The 22884-nt window shown below is 27.5% G+C and overlaps 3 protein-coding genes across 3 annotated transcripts; 1 reads left to right on the top strand and 2 right to left on the bottom strand.

Moving 5' to 3' along the window:
* Nucleotides 1-15461: 15461 nt before the first annotated feature.
* LOC113790788 (uncharacterized) lies at nt 15462-16915 on the bottom strand. The gene is made up of 2 exons (XM_027340491.2): nt 15911-16915; nt 15462-15851 (listed from the first exon to the last, which is right to left on the bottom strand). Exons 1-2 carry the CDS (start codon nt 16282-16284, stop codon nt 15584-15586), a joined length of 642 nt encoding a protein of 213 aa, XP_027196292.2. The 5' UTR covers nt 16285-16915; the 3' UTR covers nt 15462-15583.
* A 589-nt stretch (nt 16916-17504) lies between these two features.
* LOC113790751 (small integral membrane protein 12-A) lies at nt 17505-18104 on the bottom strand. Its single transcript, XM_027340453.2, has one exon. It carries the CDS (start codon nt 17983-17985, stop codon nt 17674-17676), a length of 312 nt encoding a protein of 103 aa, XP_027196254.1. The 5' UTR covers nt 17986-18104; the 3' UTR covers nt 17505-17673.
* A 641-nt stretch (nt 18105-18745) lies between these two features.
* On the top strand, nt 18746-22834 carry LOC113790748 (uncharacterized). The gene is made up of 4 exons (XM_027340448.2): nt 18746-19688; nt 19777-21102; nt 21272-21994; nt 22071-22834. Exons 1-4 carry the CDS (start codon nt 19112-19114, stop codon nt 22787-22789), a joined length of 3345 nt encoding a protein of 1114 aa, XP_027196249.1. The 5' UTR covers nt 18746-19111; the 3' UTR covers nt 22790-22834.
* Nucleotides 22835-22884: the final 50 nt, after the last annotated feature.

Raw genomic sequence — 22884 nt, 5'->3', positions numbered from 1 at the left:
AGAGAGAGAGAGAGAGAGAGAGAGGAAGAAAATGCGAATGAGAATCATACACACATGTTATGCATTATTCTGTTGAAGATTTCTTTTTTTTTAGTTTTCTTTATTTTCAAGAAATCATAATAAAAAACATAATATACCGGGCAAACAGAAAAATGGAAAAACTAAAATATTCAGAAAAAAATTCATCTTGAATCTGGTTACATAATAAAATATTATTCGGATAAAAATGTTAATACATTATGTATCTGTAACAGAGTTTTATATATTTTTGGTTGATTTGAAGCCAATAATTTATGGATTTACCTGAAGTTGAATATGATTATTGATCACCATCATCATCATAATTCATAAATGATATGTGATCGAACACAGAAGCGATAGGATATTTTGTCATGCTATGTGATTTTTTCCGCTCATCATGATGATTATCTTATTTCTTATTTTTTCTTTGTGTGAATCTTTACTTCAACGAAAAAAAATTTTTTTTTTTTGTTTCTTTTCCAAACACGTTTCTGCCTAAGGCAGTGATGATGATGATGATGATGTTCCTGTCTTGACGACATCATCATCAACATCATAATTGTAGTTACAATTGTTGTTCAATATTCCTGGCAAGAGAAACACAAAGAACCTCTTTCAATTCAATCACCTCCAAACACCAATGTTCCAAAATGTTTTTTGTTTTCCGAATGTAAAGAATTGCGAAGAATTTTTTTTTGAATCGAAAAAATATGATCATTTCATCAATGAATGACTCTTTTTTTGCACAAACATTGTCCGAGCTAAAATATCGATTTTATTCGGATTCTTTATACAATCGATATTTTGGTATTTCGAATGAAAAGAAAAAAATTCTGAATTCATTGACCACACAAAATTTTTTTTCTCCTTCTTTGGATTTTCATCATCAAAAACGATCATTCATTCAGTTTTTTTTCTTCTTTTAATTTTTGCTCATTTGTTTTATCGAAATTCTCCTTTTCTCTTTCGGAAAAATGATGGTACACACACAGCATGATGTCCTTGATGATGGTAAAATATTTTTTTTTTTCTTGTTTCGCTCATCACTCTTTTTTTCCTTTTTCTAATTGCTCTTCAAGTATCTTTGTTGTCTTTGTTTTTTGTATTCTTTGACATTGACCACCACAACATGATCTCAATATATGACCACCCTTTTTTTGATTCTTTGTTTGTTTCTTCTAATCTTTACAGTCCAGACATCTGAACAAATTAAACAGACAATGCAATGACAGGTGAGAAAACTTCAAAAGAATGTTATGAAAAATGAAATTTTTCTTTTCTTTATTTCATTTCAAAATGAATCAAACAAACAAAAATTTGTTCTTGTCTCAATAGATCAACCAATACAAATGAACTGAATAACTGTCGGTTTCAAAGACCAAAAACAACGGTTTATGTATTTGATCCAGAAAAAACACAACAACAACAAAAACATCGAGGTCTAGTCTCTAGTTTTGGTAAGTGTTTGTATGTGTGCTTTATTGACTTTCCATAGATCTTATCTTTTTGTTTTTGTTTTTGTTTTTTTGTTTTGATCATCTTAAGTCAAGTGGATCAGTTGTCATCATCCTTATATTTTGATTTATTTGTTTGTCTTGTTTCGTGGTTTATGTAAAGAAATATTCATAATTTTTGTTTCACTTTTGGAATAAAATGTGCAACAAGCAAAAATCATGTTTTTTCTCATTCTTTTTGCATGTTACATGTCAAAAGTTATTATTTTGTTTGTTTATTTTTCAAGAAAAAAAAACTTCAAATTCCTGATCTATATAGCTGATATGAAACAAACAAAAATATTATTTCACATTGTTGTTGTTATTGTTGGCACATTCGTGGCTTTCAAGCTTTTCATTCCAAAGAAAAAAAATGACTGTCCAAGATTATTTCATTTGTTTTTTGTGTGTTTGTGGATATTTTAGAAATCTCTTGAGAGATATATAAACTATAGGGTGTTTGGAAAAAAAAATAGAAGTCATTATCTATTTTGTTTTCATTGTATTTTATTTTATTTTTTTCTACATTGACACCATGTATAATATCAATGTTTGAATCCAACAAAAAAGATTATACCAGCCAGCCAACAACAAAAAAAACAACTATTTTTTGCTCCATATTTTTGGTGTGGATCGATCCAAAAACCCGAAAAAGAAGGGAAAAATTTCGATACATTCAATGGAAAAAACAATGGGAAAAAAATGATTGTTGTTCATGAAAATCAAAATATGTGATGTCTTTTTATCTCTATTTCTACGATTTTTTTTCTAGGCTTTTGTTTTTTCATAGAATTGAGAATATCCTTGGGAATTTTTTTCTTTTTTTTTTTTGGTTTTGGTTTTGCTTTCAATGTTCCACAGGGAATTTTTCCCAATAGTTATTCTATTTGGATCTGATTTTTTTTTTCACTCATTTCAAAATCGGATACAATGGCAAAAAAAACTGAATAGAAAGGATACATCAAACACAATCATCACACTTCAATGTCAAATAATTTTTGTTTCACTTTCCTGTTGTTGTTGTTGTTGCTTTTGTTGTTGTCATTCAATTGTTGCAATAAATCTGATATTTTTTCCCCGTTGAAATTAAATTCAAAAAAAAAAATTGAAATTTAAAATCATCATCATCGAATGAATAAAATAGGTGGTTATTTTATTTCAAATTCAATGTAAGAATTGACCATTTGAAAGAAATGAAAAATGTTCATTGATCTTTGTGTAAAAATTATCATTATTATTGGATGGTTTTTTTCAAACATCAAAGATCGTGATCAACACTTTTCGTGTGTGTGTGTGGACAAGATGTGTTTGCAGCAAAAAAAAAGTTGTTTTTCATTTTTCAATATCTTTCTCGTGTTCGTGTGTTCACAATGTGTTCGTATCTCCCATGTTTTTTTTGTGGTTGTTAATCATCATCATCATCATCATCACCAATGATGAGAAATTATTTCGTAAATTCGACAACAAACAAAACAAAAAATAGGAAAAAGAAATCAATGAAAGCGAAAAAACATGATCCTGTTTGCTAATGCTGTCAGAATTCCAAGTTTTTTTTTGTAAAAAATCTCCTTTTTTTTGTCTTTATAAAAGTGTAATTAGAAAATTGTAATTAACAACAAAATAAAAATTATAAATAGATGCTACCCTTTCAATTGTTGTTGTTGTTTAGAATCTATAGCATTTTTTTGTTGTTGTTGTTCGTTCACTCAACAAGCTTGTAATTGATCAACTTGATCAATTTGATACATCATTATTATATTTTTTTTATTTTTTTCTTTGATAAAAAATATTTCTGTTTCACATGAAAGATTGCTTGTGTGTGTGGTTTTCACACCCTAAAAAATGATTTTGATTCAATTTGACAGTTATCATCATCATTATTATCGTATCAAATGTAAACGAACGAACGAAATCCAGAAACAATTCAATCCAATCGGATTTTGATAACCGAATCAACGAGGATAGAAAAGAAAATTAAAGCACGCGTTTATCACGTGACACTCATCATCATCATCATCACACACATCCCACATTAAAAATAATCCTAGCTAGTTTCAAAAAAAAAAAGAAAAAACCATGTTAGAAACCTACTTGACACTTTTTTTTCATCTATTTTGAGAATCTAGAAAATGCCTTGCTGTTGTTGTTGTTGTTATCTGATAAAATCTTATTTTTATGAATGAAAAAAAAGTAGAGAAAAAGTGAGAAAATGAAACTTTTACGTAATATGCTGCATAGTCACGTGTTTTGTATTGAATGTTTTCATTTTTTTTATTTTTTCAAAAAAAACTCGTGTAGAAAACCAGTACTTTCAGTTGCAATCATCATCATGATGATAACGGTGAATATTCTGAATGAATGAAAATTATTGCATCACTAAATTCAAACAAAACCGAATTCATCATCATAGATGAATCTACCGAATTTGAATTCGTAATATTCTTCTGCTGCTGCTGACTCAACCATTTTAACATTTTCTATGTTTTTGTTTTGTTTTGTTCTGAAGTTCATTCATTGCAATTCATTTCAATGTGTGTGTTTGTGTTTTTATGGTCTCCCAAATGGATTACCATCAAGGGAAAATATCGAATAAGAAATAAGAAAAAAAAGGATAGACGATGTGTTTGGATATTCAACCAACCAACCAACGGTGGGGGAAAAAAATAACAGTCATTATTGGTTAGGGTTATCTGTATTTAGGATTTTTTTTCACTCCTGTTATTATTCTTTCAAACAAAGAGAGAGAGAGAATAACATTGAAGAATGTCGTATTACACCTCATTTCGATTGTCGATTTTATTCATAATACGATTCTTTGGATATTGTTTCGACTAAGTTTGTTTGATCACAACTTTTTTTCGTTGTTGTTGTTATTCGTTGTACAATATAAGTATCATCATCATCATCATCATTATTCACCACATTCATGTATTTATCTCTATATATTGTAGCCAATATTGTTTTCATGAAAAGTATTCATATGAAAATGATACTTTTAAACTGGCCCAAAACTTTTATTTTATAATAATAATAAATAAATATCACCAAACCGATTTTGAAAACCTTCTTTCGAATATCCAACACATTCATTCTATTTCGATTCATCGATTGTTCCCATGCGGTTTCATATATGATGCATCCACAATCGTATAGATGCGACAAAAACAAGAATTATTCATTGAAAATAAAAAAAGTTTTATGGTTGACTTGAGTTACTAACACGACAGCGAAAAAAAAATTCGTGTGATTTTTTTTCCACAGAAAAAAAACAAAATCAACTTTTTTCAACAGAATTTATTTATTTATCAAAAAAAATATTTCAGCTTAGGAATTTGCAACCCTTTTAATTCATTTTAAATGATAAATATTTCACCAAACCAAAAAAAAAAACTATGTAACCTTTTGAATAAATAATAAATTCGTAGCTTTGGACCATGGCCATCAACCGAAACATCATTTCGGTTAATAACTAAACCAAGAAAAAATAAATTCATGGAAAATAAATTAAAATTATAATCAACAACAATAACAACAAAAACCTTGAATGAACAAAAAACAAACAAAAATTCTCTATCTCAATATGATCCTCAACTCTTTTTTTTGTTTTCATTCATTTCATTTCATTGGAAATTCAAAGTAACAACAACGACAACATGAAATATTAGATTTGGAAAAAAAGAAAGAATCGCGTTAAAACCTCATTGTTTATTCATTCATTTGTTTCGAAATTCAAGTTTCATTGCTAAAATTGAAGATTAAAACATTGAAAGTTGGCTAAAAAGAAATGAGACGAAAAAAGAAACAGGAAAAAAAATTAAATAAGATAACGTATTTTAGATATTGTGAATCGCATAGACACACACACACACACACACACACACACACAATGAATAGATAATATTTTGAATAATTTTGAAAAACAACATCAGCAAGTAAGCAATAATAATGATGATAATGATGGAAAAAAATGAATGAATCGAAAATTCATACGATATGGTTACACTGAATGTTTGTAAATTTGTTCTCTCTCTGTGTTAGAATTGATTATATCATTTTTGGTGGATAAAGCAATTTTTCACAGCAACAACAACAACAAAATTCACTTCAAATAGTGGAATTAAGTCTTCAGTGCAATAATTAATAGCACTAATTACTAGAGAAACAAAACAAAACAAAAAAAACTAAAACTGACACAATGACAAACTTGGCCAGAAATACGAAGACAAACAACAACAACAAAAGCGAAACGAAAATGAACAGGAAAAAAAATTTATATCTATCCATCGTTTTGTATATCGGAAGAGATCTTTCTGTCAAAAAAGTCAACCAAAATTCAACCAACCGAAAATGAGAATATCCTCTATGAAATACTCAATGAATAACGCCAAAAACTAAAGCCAACACTCCTTTGAATCCTTATAAATGAATGAATGAACTAGAATAGACTTATTGCTGTTGGACTTAATCTATCTCCATCCAACCAACCATTCTTTGTTGTCAAATAAAGTTCAAAACACACTTTTTTCTTCTTCTTCGGAGACAAGTTAAGAAAAATCATCAACAGAATTTTTTTTTACATCATAAGTAAAACAAACAAACAAATGTCATTCTTGACTTGCGACAAAATTAATTTTGTCACTTGTTCTTCTTTTCGTTGTTGTTGTTGTTGTTGTCCACTTTATCCAAATGAATAATGGCAATGTCCGAATATTTCTTATTTGTTTTTCATTTTCTTATTTGAATTTCAAACAAACACTGCCATCTATGGCCGTAATCCGAAAAAAAATGAATAAAATTCTTGAAAAAGTAATTTTTTTTTTTAACAAAAATTAAAAAATTTTTAAATGATCAAGGATAAGAAAACTAAAAAAAACTAAATCTTGAATAAATTTTCAAAGATAATTATGAACAAATTGGTAGAAAATTTTAAAATAAAAAAACAAACTCAGTTTATTGTCGCTGTTCGTTGATATTTCGGAATTGATGGTATGGTTTATTTCCAAAAATAATAATAATGATTATCATTATAAATTTAAATCAGATCGACATCATTAACATATATAAAATGATGTTTTTTTTTGTGTGACCATAATCATTTGGTAGCATCCCGATACCCAATATCAATATGCTTCTGGTAAGATTTATTTGTATTTTTTTTTCAAAAATTTGTACCTTTTCTCAGCATCATTCTGTCAAAATGAATTGATTTTTTTTTTTTGCCACACCATTACCACCAACACTACCTACACAGACAGACGATATGCCGCCGCCGACAATATATTTGTTTGTCTCGACAGATTTTTTTTCTGAAAAAAATGTCATCATCATCTTTTGTCGACATGATTTCTTCGAAAAAAAGTACATAATAATGATGATGGTAATTGCAATTGTAATTTGCGAAATAATTTATGAATCCTTTTGATTTTATTTATTCATTTTGTTTGTTTGTTTTTTTACCAAAAGATTTTATTTTCTTTACTCATTTCATATGAATACATCTTTTTTTTTCTCAATCGATTAAGAATGACCCGATGATTCTGATGATCGAATGATAAACTATTCTTTCGCCTCCTGCCAATGCGATTATTTTGTTTTCATCGAGGAAATTTTTTTGTTTTGGAATCTGAAGAATTTCAGAGTTTCAGAAATTTTTTTTCTCAGCGGTAGCCATTTAGATGCTAATGTTGATCCGGATGATTTTCTGTGTGTAACAAACATTATCGTTGGGTTTTTTTTTGCATGATTTGATCAATCGACAAATACTTAGTTGGTGGTCATCACTGAACTTCAGGATTGAACACCAAAATGGTTAAGATGATCATTTAGAAAGAGGAAAAAGTTGAACATTTAAAAACATTTTTTGGTAGTCGATTTGTGTTCGGTTGTGGTAGCCTGTGGCCTGACCATAAATCTCATCGTGTTTTTTTTCAAATAAGTTGAGCAGAAAAAAACTAAAAGCCATCGAACCAAATATCGTTGACCGAAATGATATTCAATCCTTTTTTTTTGGCCATTCGAAATGATTATGGCAAATAATTACGATGATAATGATGATGATTATGATGTGTAATATATGTTTGGAAATAAACATAAAAAAATTTGAAATGCATCAGATTAAATGTCAACGATGATAATATAATGTTTTTTCAACTTAAAAAAAATTGTGATGCAATCATCATCATATGTAAAACCAGTGATTCGTTTGTCTATCTTTATTATTATTTACATTTTGATAGATTCATCATCTATAACATTTTGGCTATAATATCATATCATTTGTAACTAATTAATTACATTGACCATAAAGTCATTAATTATAAAAGAAAAAAAAAATATCATATCGGATCATATCTAATTACCATGTCTGGATAGATTCTTTTTTTCTTTCTCAATTTACATTTACCACATTCAAAATGTTGAATATTTGCGTGTTTTTTTTTGCTTTTAAATCAATCCAAAAATCTGTTACAAATTTGATCTGGTTGCTTCAGTTGATCATCATCCTCATAAATACTTGACCACCATGATTGGCATTAGTTTTTTTAGGAAAAAATGAAAAATAATTTCAAATCGAGTATAGGATTTAATTACCGATATTCAATAAATACATTTGTCACAATGTTTTACTGTGGACACACGACCGATCTTCTGTGAGACAAATGATGACTGAAATGAATTTTAGTCGTCGATATTTTTTTTTGTTATATATAATAACCGTATACCAATCCAAAGATAATCTCTAAAAAGCTTTGACCATAAGTCCAGTTTTTTTTGTTGGTTGTTATCGTTGTGTTCATATTTTAGTATCATTTTTTTTCCTCAATCTCCATAAATCCCGTCTCTTTCTCTCTATTATCCGTGATATTGAACAACAAAAACAAAAACAAACTTTTACAAAAGAAATACTCAACAAAATCTATTCAAAATATCTGATGGGTGGTGAGATTGTTCACTTTAACCTCGAGTGAAAAAGTTTTCATTTTTTTTGTTGTTGTTTTGTTTGAATCAAGATTTTTTCTTTTTCCCCACATCCCACCTTCTAATTCGATAACTTCTCCTTTTTTTCGCATTTTCAGATTTCCCTTATTTTAATCCAAACAACAACAACAACAACAAAAACAACAGAGAAATAATGGAAAGATCCAAAATGGAAACCACTTGAACCATGGGATTAAACTCTCGACGACTATGAAAATCCAGCAATGAAAAAAACCAACGAAATAAAATGAATTAATGTGTGTTAAGCTTTCACACACACTACATTGACAAAACAACAATGTTGAATGAATGATAAAAAAAATTTGAAACATAAACCACACTGACAATAGTGAATCGGACAAATTATATACCTTCAAAGAAACGCACACACAAATATATAACACATTGCTTTATGCGGATACAATGATTATGTGGTTTTTGGCTCTCATTTTTTTTTGAATTATCCCAAATGGATCTATTTCAAATTCAATTCAATTCATATAGACTTAACGATTGTTGACTATAACACAAAAGTAAAATAGAAAGATAGAAACAAAGAGAAAAAATACCACCAAGATTGATCCATGATTCAATCTCACATCGATGGTAAAACTTCATTCACTTTTTTGTTGTTGTTGTTGATTTTGTTTCAAATTCAAATAGTCGTTGTTGTTATTATTCTGGCTTGTAAGTTGTTGTTATTATTATTTTTGTTTATTTCTTCATGGTGGTTTTTTCTGGTTTTTTTACGGAAAACTATACCTCTATTATCATGCTATAAGTTCTATCAATTTCGGATTATTTTTATATATTTTTTTCTTCACTGGCTTGGTTCCGTATAAATCCTATATGGACACACACACACACATACCGCAAAATATTTACCGTAAAACCTAATTCAATGAAAATGATTCAATCAATTATTGATCTCTTTATTTGCATAAACACACACAAACCTTAACAATTAATCAAAGAAAACCAAAACAAAAAATCTATTGAACCATATAAATATAGCCCACCAACTTTGGTGAACATTTGGTGACCTCCTCGACATTTCTTTTTTTTGTCATTTATGTCACAGGTATAGCAGATCCAGGCAGAAAAAATTCAATTACAATTTTTTTTCAAAATAAATAAAATAAAATGTAAACAGTTTTTTGAAAAGATTTTTCTTTTTCTTTTATTGTTAGTTTCTTCGGTTTTTTTTGTTTGTTTCAAGTATTATTTTCATAAAATTTTGTTACAATTGATCTATATTGAAGAAAAAAAATTTTTGAAACTTTCTCTTGGAGCAACTGAATGATTGACACAATCATGTTGGAAAAGAAAAAAGAGAGAAAAAAATGTCAAAGAAAGTTATCTAGAATTTACCGAAACATATTTTTTCAAAGGATAATCTTTTTTTTCACTCACTTTTCTTCCAATTCTCTTTGTGTTTGATTGAATCAAGAAGTAAAAATGTTAACCACAAATGAAAAGGTCAAGACAATGTTGTGTAATTTTTTTTTGAATTTAAAAAAAACAATATCCATAGGATTTATGCCTCAAAGAATCTTTCATCATCATCATCATCATTCGATCATAATCGATTGTTCGACATTGATTGTTTGGCTCAATTTCAATTTATGTATCGATCAGGGAGGTATGAAGGATGATGATGATGATTATGAAAACATAAAATGTCCTTGCATTTATTCATGTATCATTTATTATAAAGATAAATTTGATTTACAATAGATCAAAATGTTACATGCCATTTTAGTTTTGTTGTTGTCGTTCATTTATAAACCAAAATACAAATAATGATCCATAATTATAATGATCTATTTTTTTGTTGTTGAATAAAATTATTGTCATTATTTGAATAACAATGGATAAATGATGATGATCGGTATCATCATCATCATTTAAACGATATAAAATAATCGAATCGAATCAATCATGACCACCAACAAAGATTTTAATTAAATTTTTTTCATTTTTGATTATTTTAAAAAAATTTTGCTTCCCAAATGCTATTTCCAAATAAACTATTGATCGATATTTTTTCTTTTGAATTCTTGTTTCAATATGATTTAAATTATCATAATATTGTAGCCAAAAGATACTTACAAATCCATTAAATTTTCTTTAATACGATTTATTTCAATCTCGATTTCGACAATAAACAATTTCGAAGAACAAGAAAAAACATTACCAAATGGTGTTTGTAGATGAGAAAAAAAACCTTTTTGAAATTCTAAAGATTCTTTTACGTAACATATGTAAATTTACATGGTTTTCTTCTTCTTTTTTTTCTGAATGAAAACATTCACACGCATTCAACTCGTTGTTTCGATTGGTCAATGATGATTTTGTTTATTTTCTGTTGTCAATCGAAGTTGAATTTTGACAGATTCAATTTTTCATTGTTGAAATTGCTTCCTATTCAATAGTAAAAAGGTTTCATTTACAAGTTTTTTGTTGAAAAAAATTTTAAACAGATTATCTCCGTATGTGATTATATTTTTGAGTATCACTAGGAAGACCACCACCACCAAAAATAACAACACCAAAACAGAAATAACGAATTGATTATCAAAATACTAAAACTACCATAAATGAACAACAACAACACAAACACAGAGTCTGTAATATTAATCCTTTTACTAAAGAATTGACCCCCGGAGTACAAAAAAAAATTGAATTGGATAGATATTTTTAAAGCTAACACTTTTAACTCTTTTACTTTTTGCAATGAGACAAAAAAAAATTGCTTTACAACAAACATTTGGTTAAAATGTAAAGGGGAAAAAAAGATATTCTCGTGAATTTGACATGTTCTTGTCAATTATACTTATTCGTTTAAGCTGCTGTTCATTCATTCATTCAATCTCATATTTCATTTTCACGTGTGTGTGTGTGTGTGTGTTTGCACAAAATTTAAAACGCGTGTGTATTCATGCATGTGTTGTGTGTTTATGTCATCTGACAAAATTGAGGAACCAAAAAAAAAAAATCCTAAAAATTCATTCATTCAAATGTTTTTCTTGAATGACAGCAGCAGAAAATTTTTCAGGAAGAAAAGAAAGAGGATTCCCCAGCCAAAAACATGGACAAAATTTTTTAATTCTATTCTGGTCAAATGGTCTTTGCTTCAGTCAAAAAGTTGTTGCTGTTTTTTTGGGTGGAAATTTCATTATTTTACAAAATAAAATTTGAAAAAGAATCGGCTATAGGATAAACGATAAAATACCGACCGAAAGGATTGTAATATAATTTCGGATGAACGGTTATAACAAAAGCAAAAAACAAAAGAACCGGAGACAGTTCAACACTGTTGTTGTGACATGTATTTGAAACTTGTGCGTGTTTTTGTTCAATGAGATATCGTAGATCTTGTTGTTAGATTTCAATAACAAAGATTATAAATGGAAGAACAAAAAAATAAAATAAAATTGAATTGTCAACAACATTGAAAAATCTGATCCAATCAAATCGATTCAAAACAAAACTAAAATCTAAAAAGGGTTTTTGTTCCAATTGAAAAAAAAACAGAATGAAATTGTTCAACAATGATTTTCAATCGATCAACCTGAGACCATCGATTCTTTTTCAATACAAAAGTAAAATGACTCATTCCGATCATCAAATTTGATGACGAAAAATAAGCTGGACAACCATTATTGAATGGTGAAATGAAATTAACCCTTTATTTTTTCATTTTTTCACACTACAAGAATATATTGTCGAAATGATGTCAAACAAAACAATACAAAACATTAGAAAACATAATGAAAAAAAACGAAGAAGAAAATTAAATTATTATCACAAAAGAATACTGTTCGGTAAGAATGGAATAGAATTTTACTTTCGGAAAAAAATGATTCGTTGTTGTTTTTTGTTGTTGTTGTTGCTGCCAATTCTATTGCCTATTTCATTCAACGTTTTAATCCACGTTGAATGAAATGAAATTTCCTGTATTGAAACATGAAAAAATTTCAATGTTTGATGATGATGATGATGATGAAATAAAAACAAATACAGCCTGAAAATAATGATAATCAATTTTCATAAATTGCCAAATCACAAAAAAAAACATAACGATGATGATGATGATGACGACAACAACATTTGGTGACAAAAAAAAATTTTCATTTTCTTCATTTCCGTTTGTTTTTCTCTCTAGTCTTCTTTGATCATCAATGAATCCAGAAAAAAAATCGGAAATTGAAAAACCTAAAAGTTTAAATTAAAAATTATTCATCATCATCATCAACATGACATTATAAAGGTAGATGAAAAAATGTCACCATTTTATCATCGTTGATGATAATAATGAATAAATTCAATTATGAAAAAACATTGTCAGTTTTGTTTAAATACGATTTTTTATTCGATAATATTGTCATAGGGAATGTTTTGTTTTGTTGAAAAAATGATGAATCTATTTTTTTCAATTTGGCCATTGAATTTTGACCGGTAAAACAAAAATATTGAAAAAATTCTTGTCGATCAATCTGATTTGATTGAATTCAATGTACGAAAAGAAAATTTTAATGAAATTTCATATTCAAATTTCCTGTCGATCGCATCAATCATTTTCAATTCTGGATGTTTTGTCTTTTTTTTTTTGGTTTTCGTTGTTTTCACGATGGATTTTCTTCTTCTTCTGTTTTTGGTTGAATAAAGCCAGGATTAAAATGTGATTACAAAAATCTTGAATGGACAAGCAAAATATAACATTTTTTTTCAGGGAATAAAAGCGTTTTTGTTTCAAATTCTTTTTTTTCACTGAAAAAAATTCAAATCAAAACAAAAATTTGGCAGATAAAAACGTGACAACTTGAGAAGAAAAAAAAAGATATCCGAATATCTCAAAATCTCAAGTTTCATTTGACCACTTTTAAAAGTTTAATTTTGTCGAAATATTTTTTTTTTCGCAGGAAAAAAATTAAAACGAAATTCCAACATCCGAGACACATTCGAAATCAGAAAATGATACGGTCAACTGATCAATACGATCCATAGGGACAAGATATGGCCAAAGATCAATTCAACTATCAACATATTAGCTATGTGATGCACATGCAAAGAATTTCATCATAGAATTTTGATTACAGTTTCTTTTACTATGGTAAAATGAAAAAATAGCTTGAAAAAAAAAAATAAAAAAAACAAATTCCTTCAACCAACCATAAACAACAAAAAATGAAACATAGTGAATAAAATAAAATCTGCAAAAAAATGATATTTTCAGGAAAACGAAATTCATTCCGAAATATATCAGTTATATAATAACTTTTTTCTACCGTTTTTTTCCGATGAAGATCCCCGGAACCTATTTCTTCTCTATAACCGGCTATGGAAACTAGGAAAAAAATGAAAAAAAATCATAGTGCAAAATCACAAGAAAAAAAATTGAACCGTTTCGAAATTACCCGAAAAAAATAGGATTAATAAATGACAAAATATTTATAATAATCTTCTTGGTTGGTTTTGTAATTTCTTCTTCATCATGATCATCATCATCTTCGTCTTTGATGATCAAGAAGAAATACTATATATGTTTCAAATATTGAATAAGATAGAGAATTCCTAATTCCAGAAAAAAAAATTCATCTTCTTTCCGTGTTTTTGATTCATTACATTCGTTATATACACATTGATGGTTATGTAATAATAATAATAAGCAAGCAGAAGAAGAATAATAATTCTTAAAATGTTTTTTTTTCTCATTTTGTTTTTGAATTGAAGTTCCAAAAGTATCAAAAGTATATTACCAGAATGATACTATAGTAGTAAACATATTAGAATCATACTGGCCTAAATACAATGGGATAATGCTGGAAAATAAGAATTCAGAATTTATTTTGTTCGTTGTTTTTTTCCTGTATTTCTAAATATAAGAATCGAGATGAGAAAAAAAAACTTTCATCATTTTTTTCATGTATTTTGGTTCTTTTCATTTCTGCTTAACTTTTTTTTCTCCTTCAAATAAGTATTTTTTTTTCCTGTATCTGCATATAAATAACTTTATTAAAGCTCTATGGTTTTCTGACTATGTATCCAAGTTAGTGTTTAGTTTGGTTTGGTTTGGTTTTTTGTTCGGCTCAATTTCGTTTGATAAGATATTTTTGTCTCTATAGCTCTGTTCAAATTATATTTGTTTCAAAGTCAAATTGTGCAATTCGTTGAATCGAAGATATGGAACGAAAAAAAAAAAAATATTACATTCATAGAATTTTAATTGGAAACATTGGACATTGACTATAAAGTATGTTTGATTGAATGGAATCGAAATGAATTTGAAAAAACAAACATTGAGAATGTACCCTGTATAAAATGGACAAATTTATTTATTTTTTTCTTCGCTTTCTATTTAGATAATGATGATGATAAAAAGTAAACTGTAATAATTGCCGAATATAATTTCAAACATTTCACTTTTTTTCATATTGAGAAAATGACTTCGAAAGAAATTTTACTATCAAAGTAAACATTGAGATTAAAACATTTATCTTTTTCTTTTCATACAAACCAAATTTGTTATTCCTATTGATTCGGATAAAACTTCGAATGAATTAATTTTCAATTCATTTTTGTTCTTGTTTTTTCATCATATGTCTTTTCCAATTTCTATTCATCGTTGTGTGTGTGTGTAAAAATTAAAACGATTTATCAATTGAAAAAACAGTTTCGATTCGAATTAGTGATCTTTGTCCATCGGATGTATTCATTGAATTTATTCCTTTCACTTTTTTCTGTTCATTTAAGTCAATATTTGTTTTTGATTTGTTAATCATGTTTGTTAGTCAATGGCTATTCATTTTATTCAATTGGATCGATTTTATTTGATGTTTGGACAATTCCAATTCAAAAATTTTTATTCAATTTATAAGAAACATAGTACGCCATCTATTGATCACAATTTAACTTGCGCATAATTAAATTGTTCTTTGTTTTTTAAATTTTAGAAATTAAAACATTTTAATTAAGGAAAATAAATATCATTATGTCAATCGGGATCTAATGAGGCAAAACAATCAATTAATCAGTGGGGAAAAAACTTAATCAAAGTAATCGAAAATTATTGATATCAAAAATTGTCATCAATATAATAATTGTTGTGCAAGTAATTCATATAGTTCAGTTTCTTTAATTTTTCCTTTACCCAACAATAATGATTGTAATGATGGCCGTCCATACGATGAATACGGTTCATATGATGAATATCCTCCATACGATGAATATTGTCCATATGGTTTTTGATATTTATGTGGATCATTATTGACACGTACTTTGATTAGGCCATCCAAAATACTTAGACCAAGATTTTTTCGATATGGATCTTTATCCAAATCCATTGTGTAGAAAATTCTATCATATTTAATTGTTGAGAAAATAAAAACTTGAAACTAAAAGATTTGAATACTTACGGAACATGAACGCCAACATGTTTACCACCATTGCTTAATCTATGTACATCCACATCAATCAAACCACCAAGACCACCACCATTTGGGCTAGCCTCTTGATAATATCCTCCATGATGACCGCCACCACCACCATTACTATAACCATAGCCATTGTTTTTTTGATATCCGCCATAATTATTATATTTTGTTGTTGTTGTTTTTGATGTTATCGTTGATGGTGATGATGTAGTTGAAGTTTGACAATTGACAAAATTTTCATTATGAATAATTATAATCATCATCATCATTATCATCATAAAAAAGGTCATCTTTATTTGTTGTAATTTCGTTGTTGTCATTATAGTAGACCATTTATTTGTTGTTGTAAAATTCATTGTTTTATTTTGAAAATTGTAATTATTATTATTTAGACACGATTAGAATGTTGATGATGATGATGATGAGAACGATTTTGTAAATTTGTTTTTTGTTTTTGTTTTGAAACAAAAACAACGATAATGATAATGATGATATTATAGAATAGGTTTTATAATGTTTGTTTTTTTTTGTCATCAACGACACAACGTATGTCACCATCGACAATCATTCAAATGATAACAGTATGATGATGATGATGAATTTGAAATGAACAAAAAAACCGTGATGTACAAGTTGAATCAATATCAATAGGGAGAAAAATCAATTCGAATAATTTTAATTATATAATGAAAAAAACCGATTGTAAAAAATACAAATAATCCAGACGAGAGATAGATAGATAGTGAAAATCGAAAGTTTAATGGTGAGAAAAAGTTATCTTGTCTTGTGTTCCATAAAGACATTGCGTTGGAGAAAAAAAATATCGATTTGGATGGATACGCGGAAAAAAAATTCGAACACATTCAATTTACTATTCGTTCGATCGAATGATAATGACATTGAAATATATTTTTGACCTATTTTTGTTTTGTTGGTTCTTATTTGTCATTGATGATCGTGATGTTTGAATTTGAAAAAACAAAACAAAAATCAATTGACTTTTTGATGTTCGTTAATAATAATAATAATCATCATCATCATCAGGGAAAGGTCATAAAATCATAGTATCGAAGGAAAAGTAAAGGAAAAAAAAATCCAATGGACGTCGATTGAACTTGAATAACCATAAGATTTTTTTCCGTGAAAAAAATAACGAAGATAAATCCATTCTTCATCTTATCATTTTCTCATAAACTAACAATAACAATATTTTTCATCATTGATGGTGAGAAAACAGAAATGATATCAAAGAAGAACAAACAAAAATCAGACAAAACAAACATTGACACTAACATTGGATTAAAGAATAAAATGAAAATTTCATTATAACATTGATATTTGTAATAAGATGTAAATTGAGTGAGAATAAGATAAATTCCAAATACAATTCACGTTCTATTTGCAAATCACAATTCTACATGCTAATCGTTTTTTAATTAGAAACATTTTTTAAAAATAAAAATAAAATAAGCATTTTTATTTTGTTTTTTTCAAATTTTATTCATATTATTATAAATTACAAATCATAATATGAATGACAAATAACAATTATTAATTGACAATGATAATAGACAATTATTTAAGAATAAAATCTAATGAGCCTAGATTTAATGATTTGTAAGAAAAAAAAGAGAGAAGAAAATGTGCTTTGAAACAAAGCTTTAAATAATTCTTGTTGTTTTGTTGAAATTTTCTGTTACAAATTCAAAACCATTGTAAGACAATGTCCATCATTATCATTATCATTATGATGATGATGAAGATGATGGTTTCAATGAAGGCGATAAATTTTGTTCGAATATTGTTTTCGAAACAAAAGATTTTTGTTTTAAACTTTCTACATTGGTAAGATCTTCAATTTTTTCTGTTGCTAATAATTGTTGTAATAAACGTTCATTTCGTTCCAATTCGACACTTGGTTTTTGATCACCTTTTGGTTTATTTGGATCACGTATTGCCCATTCAATATTATAACCGATTGCACCAATAACCATTGCAACTGGTAACATTACGTATGGTGCATAAACACGTGCGACCGCTATTAATGCCGGTATCATTTTGTCTGATTGATTAAAAAACACATTTCATTTGAAAAAATATTATGATGTAAAAATGATGAAATTCTTTCAATTTGAAAAAGGTCGGCTAAAATCATCTGTTGTATTTGAGGGTATTAATTTTGATCCATATGCCATCTGGTGTTCTGAATAGAATTAATCATTCGATTCGAATTTTTAATTTCGAAATATTACTTTTTTTTTGTTTCAAAAAAGTATCATTAGTTAATCGTGTGATGAAATTTTGAAACACGATATAATCCAATTCATTCATTGTTTTCGTAGCCAAACAGATTTCAATATTTCACTTCTGGGCGCTAATAATATTTTCATTTTTTTCAGAAAAAAATGTCATTCAATATCAATGATCATGTATTTTCACACAGAAAAAATATCATTGGTATAAATCGATTTAAAAATCCATTATTAAAATGAAATACTTGATGATATCCGAAAACAATAAAATATATGGATAATTTAGTTTTAAGAAAATCGTTGCCATATTGGCATCATCATTATCATTCATGTTTCTATCAATATCATTACCATTGTCCGGTAATGGTTTTGATTTATGAAATTTTTTTTTACTTTTTTTAGCCACAAAATTCATATTTTGATCATGATGATATTATTGTTGTCGATCATGATGATTTTCGGCATAGTTTCATAAGTTTTTCTTTTTACTTCGAAAAAAAATTGAAGAGAAAAACAAGTTTCATTCAATCACAAATTGGATCAACGAAAGAGAATGAAATGAAATTTTTTCTCTCTCTTCAAATATTCGTGAGAGAAAATGAATAAGGTTAACCTGTTGCCGTTTTGTTTATGTGGAACTATCAGCAGCATACATCGAAGGAAATTAGGATCTTCAAAACTTCAAAAAATATTTTCATTTTATTAGTCGAGTAGTTCCAGGACATTATGCTCTATGTGTTTTGATTTCGTTGTCAATGTTTTGTTTTGTTTTGTTTGTTTGTTTTTGTATTTTCAAATAATCAACAGTGTTTGTTTGGTTTTGTTTCGTAAAAATCATTGATCATCATTTTCAATGATTGAAAATGTCTTGACATTCAGTGTTTTCATCGTCATATTATTAATTTTGTGAATCGAAAAAAATGAATTCATAATGATTAAATTCTTATCAATAACGTTTTTATTGATGATTTGTTGTTGTATCAGCAACATTCATTCAAATGAAGAATATAAATGTCCAAAAAATCAATTCTATTTATATCCATGTCGTTGTACGGCCAATGGTTATTCAGGTATCGATTTACAATGTAATAATTCAAATCTAGCAACCATATCATTAGCACTTGATAATGTTAAAACACCAATCAATCATTTGATTATTATTGATTCGAATATAACTAGATTATTTGGACCATTGTTCAAGGATAAAATCATTCAATCATTATCAATTCATAATTCTAATCTACAAAAAATTGATTATGAATGTTTGAATGTAAATACAAATTTTAAATCCATTCAATTGGATACAAATCGTTTCTTATCAATACCTGAAGCTATTGGTATTGAATTATCTAATCTAACCAAATTGACTGTGATCAATAATGAACAATCAATTGTTGAAATAAAAGCAAATGATTTTAAAAAGAATGTTCAATTAATTGAATTAAATTTACGAAACAATTCAATTTCGAAAATTGATTCATCTGCATTCACACCGTTGACTGTTTTGGGTAAGTAATGTTTATTTGTTTGATTATCAATGCTGACCTTATTCAATTTGTTCAAATAAAATTAAATTGTGTGAAATTTTATTTTTAGAAAAACTTGATCTAAGTCATAATCGATTGAAGAAAATTGAACGAAATCAATTTCGTGCAAATAAAAAGCTAAACTATTTAGATTTATCGTATAATGATTTTAAAGAGCTGGGAAAATCCGATTTCAATGATCTGGTATCAGTAAATACATTGAATTTATCCTATAATGATCTACGAGAATTTCCTCGTTCCATTTTTGGTCGTGTTTCACAGCTTAAAGTACTTAATTTATCCGGTAATAAATTCAAACAAATCGATTCATATATGTTACGTGGTGTACGTTTTCTAAAAGAACTTTATGCTAGCCATAATCTAATCGAAGGATTAGCTAAAAATTCATTCACATCAACTACAAGAATTAAATTGATTGATCTATCACATAATTTAATGACAGAAGTAGAAACAGAAATATTCAAAGATATGCAATGGCTTGATTTAATCGATTTAAGCTATAATCATATAAATAAAATCAAAAAAGGTTCATTTCAACGAATGTTTAAAATAGCAATAAAATTAAACAATAATAATATATCGACTATTGAATATAAAGCCTTTCAAGAATTGGGCAATATTACTGAACTCGATCTGTCAAATAATCATATTGAAAAACTTGGTGCCAATATATTTGATGAATGTGATTGTACTATATTCAAATTGAATGAAAATCAAATCAAAAATCTATCAAATGTCGACATATTTGCCAATCTGACTGGTCTACGTATGTTAAATTTAAGCCGAAATTTTATAACCGAAATCAACCGTAAACATTTTACAACAAAAAAACTTTATGAATTGAATACAATCGATCTAAGTTTTAATAATATAACGGAAATATCCGGAAATGTATTCGATAAATTTCTTTCCATCCGACATATAATATTGACTAACAATTTGATCGAAAAAATTAATTATAATGCATTCGGATCATTACCAACATTATTAGAATTAGATTTGTCACATAATCAAATCAATGAAATATCCAATGGTGGTGTTTCGAATTTATTATCAGTAAAAACTATTTATTTAAATGATAATAAATTAAAACAAATGTTTCCCGTTTCAATGGCCGTAAATACATTACATTTGGAAAATAATCGAATACAATCGATTGGATCAAATATGTTTCCAATGATTAACGCTGTGTTGGTCGTCCATTTAGATAACAATAATATTAGCCAATTGGATGATAATTCATTCAGACAATGTTTATCATTGAATACATTAACGTTGAAAGGAAATCGATTGAATGAAATACCGCAACGAGCCTTGGCACCATTGACCTCATTACAGAAACTGGATTTGAGTTTCAATCAGTTAAAAAATTTAGGTATGTTATTAAATTGTTTTTTGTTTTGTTTTGTATTTTCGTTGTTGTTGTTATTATTATCTCAATCAACATTCCTCCCTGATCATTTAATTTTGTTTATTCGATTTATAAATACAATAATAACATGTTTTTTTTCCAATCATTCACTGTAATGGTGTGATGATGACAGGTCGTAACGCCTTAGGAACATTGAATATTTTATTCGAGCTTGATCTAAGCAATAATGAGATCAAGAATATCAGTGAAAATGCCTTTGATGGATTGCTGCAATTATTGGCATTGAATATTAGCCACAATCAATTGAATCAATTGACGCCCGATGTTTTCAACACTTTAGTCTCACTTCGAACATTAGATCTATCATATAATCATCTGAGCAATTTAGACAATAAAACGCATAGTCTATTTGGTCCACTTTTATCGTTGGAAAGATTGAATTTATCACATAATCAAATTTCGATTATCAAAGATCGTTCATTTCCATATTCCCAATGGATTCCATATAAACTTCGCGATTTAGATCTTTCCTACAATACTATACCGGTGCTTACATCAAATTTCGATAATGGACTAACAAAATTAAATAGATTATCCTTAAAAGGTAACATTATCAATGAAATTCATCCAAATATGCTGGGTAATCTAACCGAGCTTGAATATTTGGATCTTTCGGAAAATGATCTACGAAAAATTTCAAAAGGTGTTTTGCAGCCTACACCAAAAAATTTAAAAGAATTGAATCTATCGGTCAACAAAATAAAATCATTGTTTGTTGATGATATCAAATCTATTTCATCACTGATATCATTGAATCTTAGTTCGAATCGATTAAGTCATATTGATGAAGGATTAATCGAGCGAATCAAACAAAATTTAACAATATATTTTAATGGTAATTACAATTCATTCTTAATCATATAATGAACAATATTAATAAAATTAAATAATTCTCATTCATTTTCAATTAGATAATTATCTTCATTGTGATTGCAAAATAATGCCATTGGTGTCATGGATATTTTCCCAGCACCATCAATCGAAATTAGAAGGCAAACAATCAACTGTATATGAACATTGGAGATATTTACAATGTCATGAACCAATGTTTGTGAAAAATAAATTTATGGTCGATCTTCGAGCTAACCTGGTCGATTGTGATGAACATGAACGTGAATCATATGGGAAAAAATTTATTAGTACATCATCCATACGTATTCGAACAATAGATAAATTTCGTAAACGACGACAAGAATCGATGCGTATCGTTTGGTTTGTACAAAATCAAATAGAAGATATTGCATCGTTTCAGATATTATTACGAGCAGAAAATAATCCAAATGATTATTTTATCAATGAAACAGTCAATTATTTAAAACGTTCATTTATTGTAAATAATCATAATCTACAACCTGGAAATCGTTATGTTCTTTGTATAGTGCCAATCGATTCTATGGGTATTACAGTTTATTCAAATGGTGATGATAGATTCGAACAACATTGTATTCGATTCTATAATAGTCATGCACATGTTATTATTGATGGTGATCGAACCGAACAACAATCATTGAACGCACGAAAAACAAATGCCAACTTATCATTATCATCAGCCGCATTATTTTTTTCATCAAATATTTTGATTAGCCATCTTATTCTATTATCCATCATTTTGTCATATTGTTTATATTAATTTGGAAAAAATTTTCCCTGTAAATAATAAATTATGTAGGCAGTATTTGTTTGGTTGATTTTTTTCCCATTTGTAAATATAATCTAAATAAAGCA

The sequence above is a fragment of the Dermatophagoides pteronyssinus genome, unplaced genomic scaffold (assembly GCF_027571235.1).
Source record: "Dermatophagoides pteronyssinus isolate colony J.1.1.1.1 unplaced genomic scaffold, Derpt_VIB-CSIC_2022.12 sq0013, whole genome shotgun sequence".
NCBI classification, from domain to species: Eukaryota; Metazoa; Arthropoda; class Arachnida; order Sarcoptiformes; family Pyroglyphidae; genus Dermatophagoides; species Dermatophagoides pteronyssinus.
Note: the sequence above shows the minus strand (reverse complement) of the source record. Positions and strands in the feature narration are given on the sequence as shown.